Here is a 16,562-nt window from a genome sequence, read left to right as displayed (position 1 = left end):
AGCAGATACGATGCCTGTGATGTTTTGAACCATCCCCTTTCCGGCTCCTCACTTGCATCCCTGAATCAGGAGCTTTGGACCCAGCGGAGCTGTTGGAGCCGGGCTCCTGGCACCCGAAGGCAGCATGAATCTCCCTGCACATTTATACCAGCAGCTGGCACAAACAAGGCCTTATCCTGGCTGGAGTCCATGCTCCAGCCTTATCCTGGCTGGAGATGAGACGGGAAACTGAGGGAAGGGACTGGCAGCAGCTCCACCAAAGGATGAGCCAGGGCCAGACCCGAAATCAGGGCTCTCCCGCGCCCTGGGCCACGCTCCTGGGGCCAGAGCACGGGCTCCCGCCGGGGATGCCCGCGCTGTCCCTGGGCACTGGCCCCGCACAGGTCTGGGGCACCGTCCACCGCCCTCCCCTTCCGACGCGCCAGGGCCAGGGCCCTGCAGCACACCGCGGAGCAGACGGGCGCACGCCTGCGCTGCCACGCTCCCCCCGTGCCAGGGACACCTTGTCACCACATGGCTGTGGGGTCGGGGGGACGCGTGCAAAGGAGATCTGGGAGCCCTTAAAGCAACCCAGCAGCTGACAGACTCTCATCTCTGGCGCTGCCTTCGATCTGTATGTTGGCTCCTGTTTGCACTTACCGGCTTTGAGTGGTTTTTAATTATTGATGCCTCTTTTAGCTTTTATCTCGCATTCACTACAGCCAGGAAGGGCTTGGCGTGCCTGCATTAGTGATGAACTGAGAAGGAGGCCCTGCTCCACAAGGCTGCAAAGCATCGCTGCCTTGCAGGCTGTGCAGTGCCCCTGCCTTGCAGGCTGTGCGGCCTCGCTGCCTTGCAGGCTGTGCCATTGTTTCATGCAAAGCCCCTGTGGAGCAAGCCAGGGGGGAGCTAGAAGGGAAGCAAGGGAGGCTATTCCCACTGCTGCCACAGAGGTGGCAGGATCTGTCCTAGGGAAGGAGCTGGAGGGGATGGGTGGAGGGGCAGAAAGGCGTGGAAACCTGCCCAACCCAGTGCAAAGCTGGCACCCACTCACCCCGCCAAGGAGGAAAGATGCCATTTTACTGTATCTATTGATGGGCACATGGAAGGGGGAGAGATGTGAGACAGCAGAGTTTTGCCAAGTCTCTGAAAGCTGCAGTCAGGAATTGAAGTCAAACCCAGGCTGAAAGGTGGTGCTACCCGCAGTGAGGGCACAGGTCTGCCCCGGCCATGCTTCCTCCCAGATCTGGCCTGCTCTGCATCTGTCTCAGCAGAGAGCTCTTTGGACAGTGACTGCCACGAAAACCAGCACACTTCCAGAGTGGACTGTCTGGGAAAAGCAGGAGCGGAGCATAAGATTCAGCTCAGCATTTGCTGGGAGGTGCAGGGGACTCGGAGAGCCCAGAGGCTCTGTCTTAATATATTAAAGTGGGTTGGAGTCCCACAGAGAGGGAGGCACTACCCACGGCCCAGGCAGGGATGGCTCCCACCCTTCTCCCCATCCCAGCCTGCTGCGCGCCAGCAGTGCTCGGCCGACGGCCTGGTGGCTTGTTCGACCCCTGCCTGCGGGGCCGGGGCTGCTAATAATCTCTAGCAGCAGGGATGTCTGTTCCTCTGAAGTTACCAGCGTGAAAACACCCCAGACCGATTTCTCCTCGATCCTGCTCCGTTGCGCATCCATCAGAAATAACATCCACTTACGGCGCTCCCTGCCCCCAGGCTGGATTTGAACCGGCGACCTCGGGGTGAAAGTGCTTGGAGAGCTCCAGCCTTCCCCGCAGCCAGCGTGCTCCCGGTGGGATTCCCAGCTGCAGAGATGGTTTTAGCAACTGTTGTATCGCAGCAGTCTCTGGCCCGAAGCGGAGCTGGCCTTTCGCATGAGAAACCTGCTCACTCGGCTTCAGCGAGGCCCTTGCAGCAGCTGCAAGACCAAAGGGTCGGGCTGCGGCCGCCAGCAGTGCTGCGTGCTGCTCCGCACCCGGAGGAAGCGGCTCCGAAGGTCGCCTGCACCATCCAGGGGACGGAGCGTGTGGGGACCTGTCTGCCCAGAGCACCTGCCCCTCGGCGATGAGGCTGAGGTCAGGCCAGCTCATGCCACGCAGCAGCAGCTCTGCTCCTGCCCAGGGCGAGCAGCCAAAGGGAAACCTCCCTCCGTGCGCTGGAATCCTTCCTGCCGCAGCTGAGCAGCCAGCACAAACCACTGCCCTGGGCGAGCTGGCGTGGGCTGTCGGGAGCACCCAGACCCTGCACAGAGGGTCCGGCGTGGCTGGGACCACCAGCCCTGCAGAGCTGCCGCCCAGGCGCAGTGTTCAGACCACCCCAGACCCATGATGCCCCGGAGACCTCTGAGCCCCTCTCAAACCTCTGCCGGGCCTCAGACATCCCTCCCCCGTTCACGCTGGCAAGCCACTAGCGTGCAGTTAATTGAGAGCGTCGTCCAGGCTTCGCACCACCCCAGGCTCTGTAACCCATCCAGGGCCACGGCACAGCTGTGCCAACCCCAGGGGTGGGAGCCCTGAGGGGACACAGGACAGAACCATGCTCCTGTCCCTCCATCCCCTCTCTGCAGCAAGCCGATCTGCACCAGAAAAAAACCCTCCAAAAGCAGCTCTGGGGAGAGCTGCAGCCGAATGAGCACTGGGGGGGGGGGGGGGGGGGGGGGGACGTTATGCAGCACCATGCACCTTTTCCCAAGCCTCTCACCTCCTGGATCTGCCCCAGCAGACACAGCCCTGGCCCAAAGCACACATCGCTCTCTGGAGCCAGACCTTAGTGCTGGGTTTGAGTTAGTGCAGCAGATTCAATCCTCTCACAAGGTCCCGATCTTTGCTAAATGCCAGCAGGACAGAGGCCAGTGGCCTCTGCTTCCCTTATTGCTTTTGCTGGGGCCCCAGCCTGCCCCATCACTGTCCTTTAACCTCAGCAGGCTGCAGGGGAAACCAAGACACCCCCCCCCCCCCCGCCCCGACTCCCTTCCCAGGGGGAGGAAATTTTCCCACTCCAGCTGGCCTGGGAGATATGAAGAGAGAGATGTTATCAGGCAGAGCAGGCTCCAAAGCCAGAGGACAGCTCTAATTGTTAAGAACCAATTCCATTACAACAATCTCGGCCCCAGGGCAACACAGCCCTGATTTTCCGGAGGGGCCAAGTGCCACCGAAGCAGCTTACGCTCTGCGCCCACAGGAAAAACAAACTACGCACGTGCAGAGCAGCCCTGCAGCAGCCCCCAGGGACCAGCACGTCCCCGCGTGTCACCGAACCCCGCTGCTCCTGCTCCAGCAGAGCTGATAACGGCACTTAGCTCCAGCCCTTCCTTGTTTTTTCTTCCGGAGAGCTCCCAGATCCTTCTCACTCCCATTCACGTTCACCTCCCTCTCTGGCTTGTTGCTGCAAGCGCCTTGGCTCTGCCCAGCCATCCTTTGCGCCTCCTGCTCTAGCAGGCTCCAGCCAAGGCCCCAGCGTGGGCGCTCGGCTCCACGAGGCTGCCCAGGGAGGAATCGGCATCCGGCCTCAGGGCACACGGTGAAGACCATCCTCGTTCTGCCAGCTGGAGAGAAGCCAGAACCAGAGGTACCAGCGTTAACCTCTGTCCTCCCAGGTCACATCACAGCCCAGCTCGGCCTGGAAAGAACCAAAACAGAACAGACATGGTCCTCCTGGACAGGCAGCTCACTGCATTTAGCTCCAGCCAGATCAGATGCCATTTTCAGATGTGCACAGCTAGACGAGGAGGAGGCGGCAGCTCTTCTGGACACCTCCCACAGCCTGCTGAGAGCAGGTAACAGAGCACATGGGGAAACTGAGGCAGAGGGCAGCAAAACACAGCATTACTCAGCAAAACCATCTGTTCTCTCCCAGCTATTCCCCAGGTGGGGGGTGAAGGAAGAAGGGAGGGAGGAATTTAAGTCATCCCAAAGGCCCCAAGAAAGCAGGCAGAAAGTCATGGTCTTAACCAACCTTCTTATTTCTTTATTTGAAAGGCACAGCTTGTACGTCCTCGATACAGCATTTTCAGTTCCTCTTATTATAGGTCAAGTGATTAAACACAAAAAGCAAAACAAGATCTCTCTAAAGGACTATATACAAACACCAGATTATTCAGTTTCATTCTTTTTTTGTTCCATTTTTGTTTTTTTAGAAGACATGCTAGCGCACGGATATAAGAACAGAGAAAGCTGCTGTATCCTCTACACGGGTGTGGGGGCACAGGAAGGGGGAGGACCAAGAAAGGCTCTCACGCGCTCTGCCTCCTCCTTCGCTCCAGTCCTCTCCTCGCCTCCCGCACCCCCAGCAAGGCAGGTGCTGTGCCACGGGGGGGCAGGTGGCAAGGACCCCCCCTCCAGCCCCGGCTCAAGGAGCAGCGCGAGAAAGAAACCTGGCGGCCAGAGAGCATGGTACTATTCCGGTGCTGTAGGACTGGTTAAAAAGGGAGATACATGCAGAACAGCAAGGTGCCGGCCTGGTATTAGTGCAGGAGGGATGTGGGGGAGGACAGGACCAGAACCAGGGAGATGCAAAGAGACCAAGAGCATTTGGGAGAAGGAGGTGGTGGCTTTGGGACAGGGATCCCGGCCGGGAGTTGTGCAGAAACTGTTAGGATCAAGGGTCGTCTTTAAATACCAAGTGGGGAGAGGCAGGTGGAAGGGAACCTCGCGGTACCCGAGGAGCCAGGACTGCCAAGCAGTCCCAGAGCAACGCGAGCCAGGCTCTGGCTCGACTCTGCGATAGAGCAGGAGCAGGGACGGGGAAGCCAGGCTGGGCACAGGGAGAACATGATCGGCCACACGGTTACTGCTATGGCGCTTTTATTGCTGCGGAACGGCCTATCTGCAGGGACGACAGCAGGGGCATCCCCCAGGCACTGCTGCCCACGGGAACAGACCTGGCAAGCTGCCACCAAACACAAGCCCCCACAACTCTGCTGCGCAGCAACTAGAGAGAGATACTGCATCTTGCATTGAACCCGTCCCCTCCCACCCCCCCAGCAGCCCCCTCCCCCCATCCCCTCTATTCACTCTAATCCGATTTCTCCCCATCGTCGTCTTGGTGGGCATCCCCGTCGTGGCCGTTCTTGTCCTCCTTGGAGAGGTGAGCTTGGGAGCCCAGGGCCGAGAGCGAGAGGAGCCCTGTGCCGGCGCTGACAGCGGGGAGGGATGGGGGCTGGAGGCCCACGGGGAGTGGAGTCAGAGGCAGAGCGAGGGCTTGAAGCTGCGAGAGCTGGTGAGCTTGAAGCTGCTGCTGTAGAGAACGACGGACAGACAGGAAGAGGGGAGAGGGACATTGTCATTTTCAGTGCACTCAGGCCCCAGTCCGCCCTCCCTCAACCCAAGCCCCAGGCTGCCCCACCAGGCACACTGTGCCAGCAGCCAAGCGCAAACCAGGCACCTCGAGGCAGAGGCGCCGCAGGCACAAGTTAAAAGGAAGAGTCTGAACCCCTTGGGCTGTGACAGCCTCAAGAGAATACCTGACGGCATGTCCCCAACGTGACACGCGGCCCCAGCCCACAGGACATCTGGCCCCAGGCTTTGGCATGCCCCAAGGACGTGGTTAAAGCCCCTCTTGACCGCAAACCAGAACGGACGGTGTCTTCATGAAAGGGAGCTGCTGCAGGTCCCCTAAAGCCATGGCTCCTCTCCCTACGCCCAGGCGGGACACGGCAGGAATCCCTGCAGCCCATGCCCACCTCATGACAAGCCCGGCCACAACCAGACCCACGCGGCCAGAGCCGGCTCAGCGCAGCATTCGCAGCTTCATCTCGGCAGGATTATAGCAGCGTACACAGAGCAGCCTGCCCCCAGCACACGGGGCACCTCTGCATATCGCAGCTCCCCTGCCCACTTCTGCCTCAGAGGCCAAAGGCACGGATGCCTCTCCCTCCCAGCCCAAGCTAAACGTGCATCACGTACACGGATGATAGAGTTCAGTTCTGGTGCTGTCACCTGCTTGGCTCGTTCAATGGCTCCCAGGACTTGCTGCTGATGCTGGGGTGGAGAGAACAGAGCAGTCGGTCATTTCGACCTGTGGCAGCGAGGAGCACACCAAGGCAGGGAAGGAGACCAAAATTGTCTCATTCCAGTTCTTCACCCAAAAGGTTAAGCAGTATTTCCCATCCTCATCCTGTTCTGTACTTGCTGGCAGCTGCAAAGGCCCAGCAGTCCTTGGCCAGAAAGGCTCTAAAGGCCTCAAAAATGAGACGCCCTCCCCCCCCCCCCCAAAACAAACAACAAAAACTAAAATCAGACACTCTTGGGGAGCTCCCCAGTCCTTGGGACATGTCCTAGGTCTCAATCTGGAGCAGCTGGAAGATATTCCTGTGCAGGAGTCCAACATGGCTGCTCCAAACACAGGCAGGAAAAACAGCTCTATCATGCACTTTAAAAAATAAAGGATGGCAGTGTTTGCTCCCCTGATAGCACAAGGTCTCCAAACACCAGCTCTGCCCATTTCACTCCAGCAAGTGGATTTTTCTTTCCATCTTGTCAGAAGGACAGGGTTGGGGAGGGGGAAGGGGTTGCATTAAGATGCAAAGGGCTTAGTTGTGGCTTAGTTATTAGCCAGCTCTGATCTGATCAGCAAGCTACTTTGTCTTCTCTTCAAGTGGTGTGTGGGAGAAATACAGCCTGTCCCCCCAACCTCACAGCTAATCCAGACCAAGAAACACAGCCTCCATGCCACAGCTAATCCTGACCAAGAAACCAGCCATGAGAAGTGCTGGAGTTTATGGTCCCTTAGAGGTGGCGCGGGGAGATGGACAGATACTGCACTGAAGGTGCTTCATCACCCTCCTGCCTCAGGCAGCATCTCCCTCCCCTCCCTCGAGCCCTCCCGATTCATCTCTCAGGGGAGTGGGAGGAGCACATCAGCTGCATTAATTAATGAGGCAGAGGAACCAGATCTCAAGGAGGAGCCATATGGAGGTATTTTTTAAATACACCCCCTCCCCCAATTAGCTGCCCGAAGCTCCCGCCACCCCTCACAGAAGTGGCCGATGACTCAGGAATCATGGGAGCAGCGGGAACAGAGCCCATCTTTGTCCGCAGCTTCCCAACAAAGGGGGACGGGACGGACACATTAGCCATAACCCACGGGTCTGGGGGAGGGCTGCTTTAAAGACTCTAAGCCAGACCTCTCTTGAAGGGCTCATCCCCGTGCGGGAGCTTAGAGCAAGCGACAAGGTTTTCAGGCCTCCTGCGCCCTGGGTGAGGAGCTGGTCAGGAAGAGCCCATGTCCGACCGCCCAGGCTGGATGTCCAAAGGTACCTGGCCTCACGGAGGGAAGAGGGGCCTCCATCCCTCTGTCACCAAAGCACCCCCTGATTCAGGGTCGAGTAAGAACCAGAGGGAGTTACCTCTTGCGAAAGGTAGGGCAGGACCTGAGCACAAATCCCATTTAACCTCTTGACAATTTCGGCCTGGAACATGGCGGGGTGGGGAAAAAAACAGAAAGGAGAGACATCAGACGAGACCAGAGTTCGTGCTGGACTGACCATCCCGAGCACAAGCTACCCCAGCTTCCCTCCTTCCTGAGGCAGGGCCCCAAGCTCCAGAGTGGCCTAATAAAATTCACAAGTACACCTGAAAAAGCCTGGCAGCATCCTTGTGTGCATTGGGGGGAGGGGGGAGGCGTGGGGGATTTTGCCCCTAAGGCCTCTCCCCAAATAGTTAAATAAATCAATGCTGCTGATTGTACAGAGTGAGTTTTCAATATTCCCTTCCCTCTCAGGGTTTCCAATATTCATTTAATGAAGTCGGGGCAACCAGAGAGGAAATTTATTACAGACCCAGGTGGGGATGTGTTGAATTATGTTCAGCATGCGGACACAGACAGACGCTTGTGCTGCTGCTGACACCCTCGCTCTCCCCTCAGAGACAGTGGCTGCTCAGAGTCTCCTTGGACTCTCCTCCTCCACTCCCCTCCCCAAATCCAGAGCATTCGCCCGCTGCCAGCCTCCCTGCAGCTGAGCTGGCAGGGCAGAAACCGTTCAAGGAGACCACAAAGGCAGGGGCAGCTTCTTCACTAACCCCACACAAGCAGGTGGCAAACATGTGGGGTTTTAAATGCTTTTCTCCTAGGAAAGATGAAGCTATCAGCCCTTCACAAATCACTTTCCAACAGAATCAGAAGAAATACAGACCTGAAGGGTTTAGGCATGCATCAAAACTGATGAGGCCCCAACCAGCACAAGTGGAAAGTGGCACAGGATGGGAGGGAATTCATGGGAGAGCAATGAGAAGGATTCATGGCTCAAATCTTTTTGCTAGCAGGCAGGTTTTCCCAGGAACCCAGTATCACTGGCTTATCTAAGAGGGTGACTGGATCAGAGGCTTCAAGTACCTTTGTGGGGAGCAGAAGTGTGCTGAAGGGCTTATAACTGAGCTGAGAAACATACAGATGACTTTGTGACTGGAAGCTGAAGCCAGATAGAGTCAGACTCGGAGGAGGCTCATGTTGTTAACAGTGCAGATAATTAGCCACTGGGGGTAATTAACAACCTAACCGCTAGCAAGGGTAATGAACAAACTTATCCAGGCTGCAACAGAGTCTCCTCACAGGGAGACTTTCTTAGAAGTTCTGCAAACAAGTTATCTAATGATAGTTCAAGAGAAACGCAGTCTGATCTGCAAGAGGATGGGGGTGGCCCGGGAAAGGCCAAAGGCATTTCCCACATACAGGCTGTCATGAAGAGTCTTCCTGGACATTAAAGTAGGCAGCACATCTACAAGCCTGCCAGGGGCCTGGGAAACGGGGCTGGAAGGGACCCCAGCAGTCATTTCCTGCACTCCACTCCGGACTCGTGTTTAATTGATTCCAAGATGGCAGCTCTGCACCTTCTCTGCACAGTCTTGTCCAGGGCCTAAATACCTGCTCAGGTCCCAGGGGAAGGCCAAAGAGTACCTGCAGCAGAGAACGGCTGCCAGTGTGATCCCTAAGGGTGGGGGGGATCCCTGTGTTTCAAAAGGGTTTGCAAAGGCAGCCTTTTGCCAGGGCAATTATTTTTTCTCCCAACAGGAAAATATTTTTTAAGGTCTGGGAAAAAACAAAACAAAAACAAAATGAGAGAGAGAGAGAGAGAGAAAAAGAAAGAGAGAGAAAGTGAACCTCCTCCACCACCCAGAAGCTAGCAAACCCAAAAGCAGCTTCAACATTTTACAGGCTCACGACATTTCTAGTCCCTGAAATACCAGTGAAGTGACAGCGAGCGAAACACAGCAGACAACCCACCCTCCCCAGGAACTAGAGCCCTTGGAAATGCCCCTCCTACCTGTTTGTGCATTTCGATATTCAGCCCATAGGACATCTCGTAATACTGTAGAGCAGGGGAGAAGAGAATTAAAAAATATATATATGAGTCAAGTCTCCACAAGGTAAAGAGGCTCCATGCACCAGTGCTGGGAACTACTACAGCTTTTCTAACAGTTTTCTACAAAAATTGGGCAAGGATAGAGGGAGAGAAGAAGCCTGCTCCCAGACAAACAGATACAGCAGAAGCCAAACACAAATGCAGACACAGAGATCTTCTCCAGGTCTAGGGCAGAAGTATCCAAACCCAGGGTCTCTGCCCACCCAGCTCCAGCCTAGAACTGTTTCAGATGGAAACCAGAAAACTTGCCAGCTGGGCCTCATCCAACACCCCACACAGACACTCTTTGGCACTCTGCATCAAGGTGAGCACCACTACTTCAAACTTGAGAAGAGACTCAGCTCTAAGAACTTCTAACTATGTCCATGGCCAAAAGAGAGGCAGCTTGACTCTGCAAACTTTGCCTGGCTGATATCCCAAAGCCCACGTGGCTGCTTCAGCAGCAAATGGAAGAGATCACAACTGGGCTTCATCTAACAAGTAACACATCCAGCTGCGTGCAGCTCCAGCTGTTTGGAAAGAAGCTGTGTTAAAAAAAAGAAAAACGAAAAGAAAAAAAAACACCAAGAAAAACACAGCAACAGGCAGCTATAGAGCAATCTATTGGCAGAAGAAGCTAATTCCTGACCCCCTAGAAGAAGCTGTTTCAAGGCTGATGTTTGAGAGTTTAGAAATCTCCCTCAGCTTGCAGGCTGGAATCCTGACTCTTCCAAAGGAAAAGAAAATCCACGTCTGCACTCATTTAATTCAAAGAAGAGAAGATTGTGTCCTTGGGGTTTTGGTACTGACTCCAAGTCTGAGAAGCGCCCAGCTTGGTATCACCATTATTTCGGTCTGATTTAACACCACTGCTGGTTCTCAAGGTTTCTTTGCATTCTGACGACTGGAGCAGGAAGTGGGAACTTGACCCCTGAGCTGCTAATTGTTACTTATTCAAAAACCTGAGCAGCTGCAACAGCTTCGAACATTCACAGAAACCCTCCTCTGCACTTCCTGTGACTCGCTGCTGGTTGGGAGTGACAGCAGCTCTGCGCAAATCCAGCTTGGAGCGACGCAGCCGAAATCTCTAGGGCAGGAGCTGCTGCGTGCTTCCAGGCTGGTAGGGCAGCAGGACCCTGTGAAGCCTGGAGTTCTGCGTGATTAGCGAGAGCCCTCCCTCCCAGCCCTGCTGGTTCAGCTGATGGTAACCCGAATCAATCCTGGTGACTGTCAGCATTAAAGGAGGGTGGGGGGAGGAATCTCACACAGCCGCACCTGGAAATGAGTCTCCATGCAGGCTGCAAGGCTCAGGAAGCGATCATTTAGCAGTGAGAATGGGGACAGAATTAAAAGCCCGGCTTCCCCATTCCTATACAATGAAACCAGTGACCTGTTCTCCTTGGCCCTCACCCCAAGCATGCCCTGCTCACTGCAGCCTAGGAGTCTGGACACACAGACAGCACAGGACTACAGACAGGAGAAAGCAGGGGCCAGCTCTGTTATTTCTCATTTTAAATTCATAACTCTTCTCTGAAGAGCTGCTGTATTAATTTCTACATCTTATCTCTTCCTTCCAGGGCAGGTGCAGCAGCTGGCAGACTGGCACCAGCTCATCTTTATGGACAGCATCACAAACTCCTGTTAACTCCTTGATAGGAAAGCAACAGACCACAGCCTGGCCCTGCATCCCCCACCTGTGCTACAAGGGGCTCTTCCATAGGTGGAATGACAGAGGCATTACCTGGAAGCCAAACTGCCATCCTACCTACAAGAATACGCCCAAGTGTTTCCTAGAGGATCTCTTTCTTTAGGGAGCTCCAGTTAAGTCTTCAGCCTGCATGCAGCACCACTTCTCATGCCTTTCCCAGGCACTGCCCTGGGCTTTGCACACCTCTCTGTGCTGGGACACTCAGACACACCACAGGCAAGAAGTGCCAGCACTTCGTCCTGCGGCTCCGCAAGGCTGTCAGGGTCAAGAGAAGGTGCAGAAGGCGTGAACTTTTGCACGGCAGCCGACTCCTGCTTCCAACTCCCACCGGGCTTATGTGGTTTCCCAGCTTTGCAGCTTCTCAGAGCACAGTTTTATCTATCACTTGCCATAACTCTCTCCTGTCTTGCCAGCAGGGCATCTCCCAGAGTCTCCAAACGTCTCCCCATTGGCACCTCACAGCTCTTCCTCAGGTATATAAGAGCTGTCACTTTCCCCAAGGCACAGAGCAAGGTCATGCAGTCAGTCAGCGGCAGGGTCAAAGATCCTGACTCCCAGCCAGGGCTCCCCAGTCTCTCTCTGCTCTTTCCCTTCCTTAGAGAAGGGCCACCTCTGCTTCTCCAGAGGTCAGTTAAAAGGCTGCCCAGGTTCTTCTGCCTACAGCTTGCAGAACAAGGACACTTGCCAGGCACCAGGTTATCAGAGCTGATGCACAGCTCGGAGATCCCCAAGCACCCTGACAATCTTGCTCTACTCCACAGGGCCCCACACATCTGTTCTTCCCACTGTCTGTTATACTAAAGCTGTTGGGGCAGGTCCTGTCACAGACTCCAGCACCAGTTCCACAGACTGCTCTGCCCTGCATGTCCTCTCTCAAGTAAATTTGGTTCTTCATGCCCCATCACCAGTTAGCTCAGGTACAGCACTATCCCACAGCAGTTCTACCATCCCTGCTAGACTTTTTGCACCCTCAGGTACCTCTCACTGCTCCTGGTCTCAGGGCACATGCTCCACACTTGGCTGTACTGTCTTGGGCCAGGTCTCACTTTCCCAATCAATGTAGGGACATGGAATGAGTCTTTCCTTCAGCCTCAGCTGCCACAGGAACACAGGACTGCAGGGCATCGGAGGCAGACTCCCATCACCACCAGTCAAGCGGTAACTGGGCCCATCGGTTTTCTGCGTCCAACAATCCTCTGCCAGTTACCTGCATTTCAACAATCCACTGCATGCAGACAACACGAAATACCAAGATAGCCCTGCTTGCAGAAAAGCTGACACCAACCTTGCCTACAGACCATGGGACAAAAGCTCTCTGCCACACAAAACCCAGACACAAGCACCTGCTCCACCGTTAAGTCCCCACCCGTGCCATCCACATACTTTCTGCGGCCGGGGCAGGTTCTTACCATGACGTAGTGACGCTGCATCTCCGATTTCTCACTGGCTAGTTTGTCACATTCCAACTTCAAGCTGAAAAGCCAGAAACAGTAAGAAAACCAAACAGGAGGTAAGAAAGTTGATCATCACAGAGCAGGGAACAGCTGCTTCCTGTGTTTTCTGTGCAGCACCTAACAGCCCCATCCCCAGTCCGCCTGGCTTCTCAAATGCCACCATTCAAGCACTAAAGGGCAGGCCTGAGCTTTGGCCATGTTGTGTTTGTACAGCAGCTATTTCAATACAGCCCATTCTCAGAGTCCTACCAAAATATAAGATTACCATTAAAGAGAAGCTGGCAGCACAAGGCTGTCCACCAACGAGCCATTCAGACACTGACATGCCCACCAGCCAAATCTTGCCATAGCAATCCTTTTATAGGGAAGAAGAGAGGCTGGACAGAAGCAGCAGTCACTGCTCAAGAAGGGACTTGGCTTTCCTCAGTTGATTGCTGGCAGGAGGGGGAAGCTTCTAGTGTGGGCCTGCTTGCAGGCTCTAGAAATGCTTTATACGACTTAAAAAAACAGAGCCACATCCTTTTCCAGATGATGAAGGGGAGGCCCGAGTGTAGCACATCCCTCCAGAAGAAAGGATTTTCTCTCCACTAGGTTCTTTGCACCCTTAAGAGAAAATGCTGCTGCTCCCAGTGTTTTATGAAACTCCAACTCACCAGCCAAGCAACTGCAGCCAGCATGTGCTGTGGTTTTATGTTTCAAACAAGAAACAGCTTCACCTACACAAAACCTGTTTCTCTTCTAGCAAATTACATCCAAGGGGGGGGGGGGGGGGAAGGAAGCCTCCCCTTCAGTGGACATATTTCTTGGGATCCCCTGTTCCATCACTGGCACTGCTCAGAGGTGGAGGGACTCCAGGAAATAGCCTTTTCCAAGCTGTTACTCTGACTGCCTCCTGCCAGAATGACACCATTACAAACCTATGACCCAGCTGTCTGGCAGAACCCAGGCCAAGGTGAGAGGTACATGAGAAAGTCACAGCAGGGCTACACAAACTGCCACAGCACTGCAGCCACAACGGTACACACCACGACCAGGTCTAGCGGCCTGCTGGACCATGACAGAGGCCATCACCGAGTTGATTTAAGCTCAAAGTTTTGCGTTTATTTAAGAAACGCACACACAAAAAGCAACAAACCACCACACGCCAACTTTCAGGTCAGCAGAAGTATTTCCACTCTCACACGCACAAAAGCGGAAGCATTTGGATTTAAGTGCTCCCTGCAGCATTTGCAATCCAAGAATGGCAGCCAGCGAGAAGAACCGAGGAGAAACTCCCAGCAAGACACGGGAGGCCTGGCAAGCCTCTGTGCAGTCCTGGCTGAGCAATAAACAGAGGAAAGTCCTTGGCTGGAAAGGGAAGATCGAATGTTCTCCTCTCTAGGCTCCTAAGCGGACATGGTTAATCCCTTCCCTGAGGTCCCATTTCAGCCAAATATGACCCGAGCTGTACGATCAGGTCTCTCCCTTAGTGTTCCAGTCCGATCCACACAGCAAGGCAATGGAGCAGAAGAATCAAAGCGATTCTTCTATGCCTTGCCACCTCTTGTCAGCAAGGCGGACAAGTAAGGCTGCTGAGCACAGAGTGCAGTTGCAGCACCCATCCTGAGGAGCCCAGGATGGGTACCGCAAGCTCCTCCTCTCTTGTAGAGAAAGTCCCCCTGGAAGGTGAAGAGAAGAGGCTCTGACACAGGCCAGCAAGGTCCTGCCACATACATCCCACCATCCAGCTCCCAGGACGGCACTACCTAGGGCAAGGGCACCCACAGGCACTTCTAGTGCTTCTCACCTCTATGGAGAACAACGTTCAGGTTCTCTGTTCCAAGACAAAAGCGTGCAGGGCCCTGGGACCCGTGGCACGCAGGAGCACCCACCTGTGATACTGGGCCTGCAGGAGCTGGAACTCATCTTTGATCCGGTCACAGGAATCAGAGGTTGTGAACTTCAGCTGTTGTGGCAGGTGAGAGGAGCCCTTGAACAACACATGAAACAGTGCTGGGCACCAAGCGAATGCAGGGGTGGGAGGAGAAGCCAACATGTGCTCCCTCCCACCAGCACAGCTTCCTCCTCAGCTACCTAGAGGCGCCTGTGCCGGCCTGATCCCACCACTGCATCCCACAGACGCTAAAGCACAGACTTGCTTTTTCAGCGGTACCTCTAACCAGGAGCACAAACCACTTTAAAAGCAGGACTGAGGCTGACACTGGGGAGACAGAGAAGGAGGTGACATCCCCAAGGGCCCTCCTAGGGAAGCAACATGGCCAGGCCAGGGGACATGCCCAAGGTCACCTGCAGGAACTCAGAGGCAGGAGTTTCACCTGGGTCCCTTTTCCAGGTTTTACCTCCACAGTCACCTTGCACTACAGACAGGGAAACAGAAGTGAGAGGAAGCTACTCCAGGTGCTGGGACCCACATCTCTTGCTCGCGTCTTATCCCCCCGAGCTGTCCTCTCCCTCGGCTGGGAACAAGTCTCAGGGCTCTAACCACAGAGCCGCCCGCCGCCTTCCTTAACAACTGCACAGAGACAGTAACCAGGGCATCTCCGCAAACAACAAACACCCCACGCGTGAAGGCGAGCCAGGACCGTGCGGAACGCCCCGGCAGAGGGGCAGGGGGCCTGGGCTCGGAAAGGGAGGAGACCCCCTGCAAAGCCCCCCGCTCGCTGCAGAGAGCGGGGAAGGAGGAGACAGCCGGTCGCATCTGAAGGCAATGAGGGCTCCTGCCAGCACCGCGGGGGGAGAAACCTTGCAGCAAGAGCCCCCGAGCGCGGGATGCCGGGTCCGCGGGAGCGCCGCAGCCGCCCCACCAGAACATGGAGGCGCGGAGGCAGCCGCCGGGACACGGCGCACGTCACCCCCCGGGTGCCCTGCCCCGAGCTCGCCAGAACCGCCCTCGGGGGCTCCGCCGCCAGCGCGCCCGGCACCCCCCAGCAGCTCTGTGCCCCACGGACCCCCGACACCCCCCAGCAGCTCTGTGCCCCACGGACCCCCGACAGCCCCCAGCAGCTCTGCCCCCCACGGACCCCCGACAGCCCCCAGCAGCTCTGCCCCCCACGGACCCCCGACAGCCCCCACGGACCCCCAGCAGCTCTGTGCCCCACGGACCCCTGACAGCCCCCAGCAGCTCTGCGCCCCATGGACCCCCGACAGCCCCCAGCAGCTCTGCGCCCCACGGACCCCCGACAGCCCCCTCCCCCCACTGACCCCCGACAGCCCCAGGGACCCCCAACACCTCCCAGCAGCTCTGTCCCCCACAGACCCCCAACAGCCCTGCCCCCCAGCACCCCTCACGGACCCTTCACTGCCCCACGGACCCCCAACACCCCCGCAGCCCCACAGCCACTCGCGGAGCTCCAGCAGCCCCTCCGCTGCCCCCTACGCCGCTCACGGACCCTCCGCCGCCCCACGGCACCTCGACACCCCCCAGGGACCCACAACACCCCCCGCCCCCTCAGGGCGCCCGCGCCGCCGCCGGCCGGGCCGGGCCGGGCCGGGCCCGCCGTACCGAGTGCCGGCTTTGTGGAAACATCATGTCAGGCTGCGGCTCGGCTCCCGCACGGAGCGGCCCGGCGCCGCCCGCCCGCTGCCGCCGCGGCTCCCCGCGCCGCTGCCGCCGCCTTTGTCCGCGCCGGGCCCGGCCGCCCCGGCCCCGCGGCCGCCCCGCCCCGGCCGCGCGCTCGCCCGCGCCGCTCCCGCCGCCCCGCCGCCGGCGCCTATTGTCTAATGGCGGCTGCGGCTCCGCTCCGTCCTGCGGCTGCTCGGCACCACCTGCCGCCGCCGCCTCCCCGGGCCGGGCGGGCCCAGAGCCGCCCCCGCCCCCGCCGCCGCCGCTCCCCGCCCCCGCCGCGCCGCCGCCGCCGCCGCCGAGGTCCCAGGCCCGGCCCTGCTCCGGCTGCCCGAGCCGCGGCCCGCGCTGGGCCCCGCCGCCTCCCCGGCCCGCGGCAGGCCCGGCCCCGGCGGGGTGCGGTGCGGTGCGGTGCGGTGCGGTGCGGTGCGGGCCCCGCCGCGGCTGCGCTCCGGGTCCTGCCCGGCAGCGTGGCTCTGGGCTGCCGGCCGGCCGGGCACATCGGGCCCCAGCGCCTGG

At 57.2% G+C, this 16,562-nt stretch overlaps 1 protein-coding gene across 2 annotated transcripts; it reads right to left on the bottom strand.

Annotated features, from left to right (window-relative positions):
* Nucleotides 1-3,925: 3,925 nt before the first annotated feature.
* On the bottom strand, nt 3,926-16,279 carry TLE5 (TLE family member 5, transcriptional modulator). 2 transcript variants are annotated; one of them, XM_064497330.1, is made up of 7 exons: nt 15,984-16,279; nt 14,353-14,450; nt 12,437-12,500; nt 9,242-9,286; nt 7,328-7,390; nt 5,886-5,960; nt 3,926-5,214 (listed from the first exon to the last, which is right to left on the bottom strand). In XM_064497330.1, exons 1-7 carry the CDS (start codon nt 16,008-16,010, stop codon nt 4,996-4,998), a joined length of 591 nt encoding a protein of 196 aa, XP_064353400.1. In that variant the 5' UTR covers nt 16,011-16,279; the 3' UTR covers nt 3,926-4,995. The 2 variants fall into 2 exon arrangements, with proteins under 2 accessions (XP_064353400.1, XP_064353399.1); XM_064497329.1 differs by having other exon boundaries at nt 3,926-5,217; nt 15,984-16,278.
* Between the last annotated feature and the right edge of the window lie 283 nt (nt 16,280-16,562).

This window comes from Dromaius novaehollandiae, chromosome 25 (genome assembly GCF_036370855.1).
Source record: "Dromaius novaehollandiae isolate bDroNov1 chromosome 25, bDroNov1.hap1, whole genome shotgun sequence".
Taxonomy (NCBI): domain Eukaryota; kingdom Metazoa; phylum Chordata; class Aves; order Casuariiformes; family Dromaiidae; genus Dromaius; species Dromaius novaehollandiae.
Note: the sequence above shows the minus strand (reverse complement) of the source record. Positions and strands in the feature narration are given on the sequence as shown.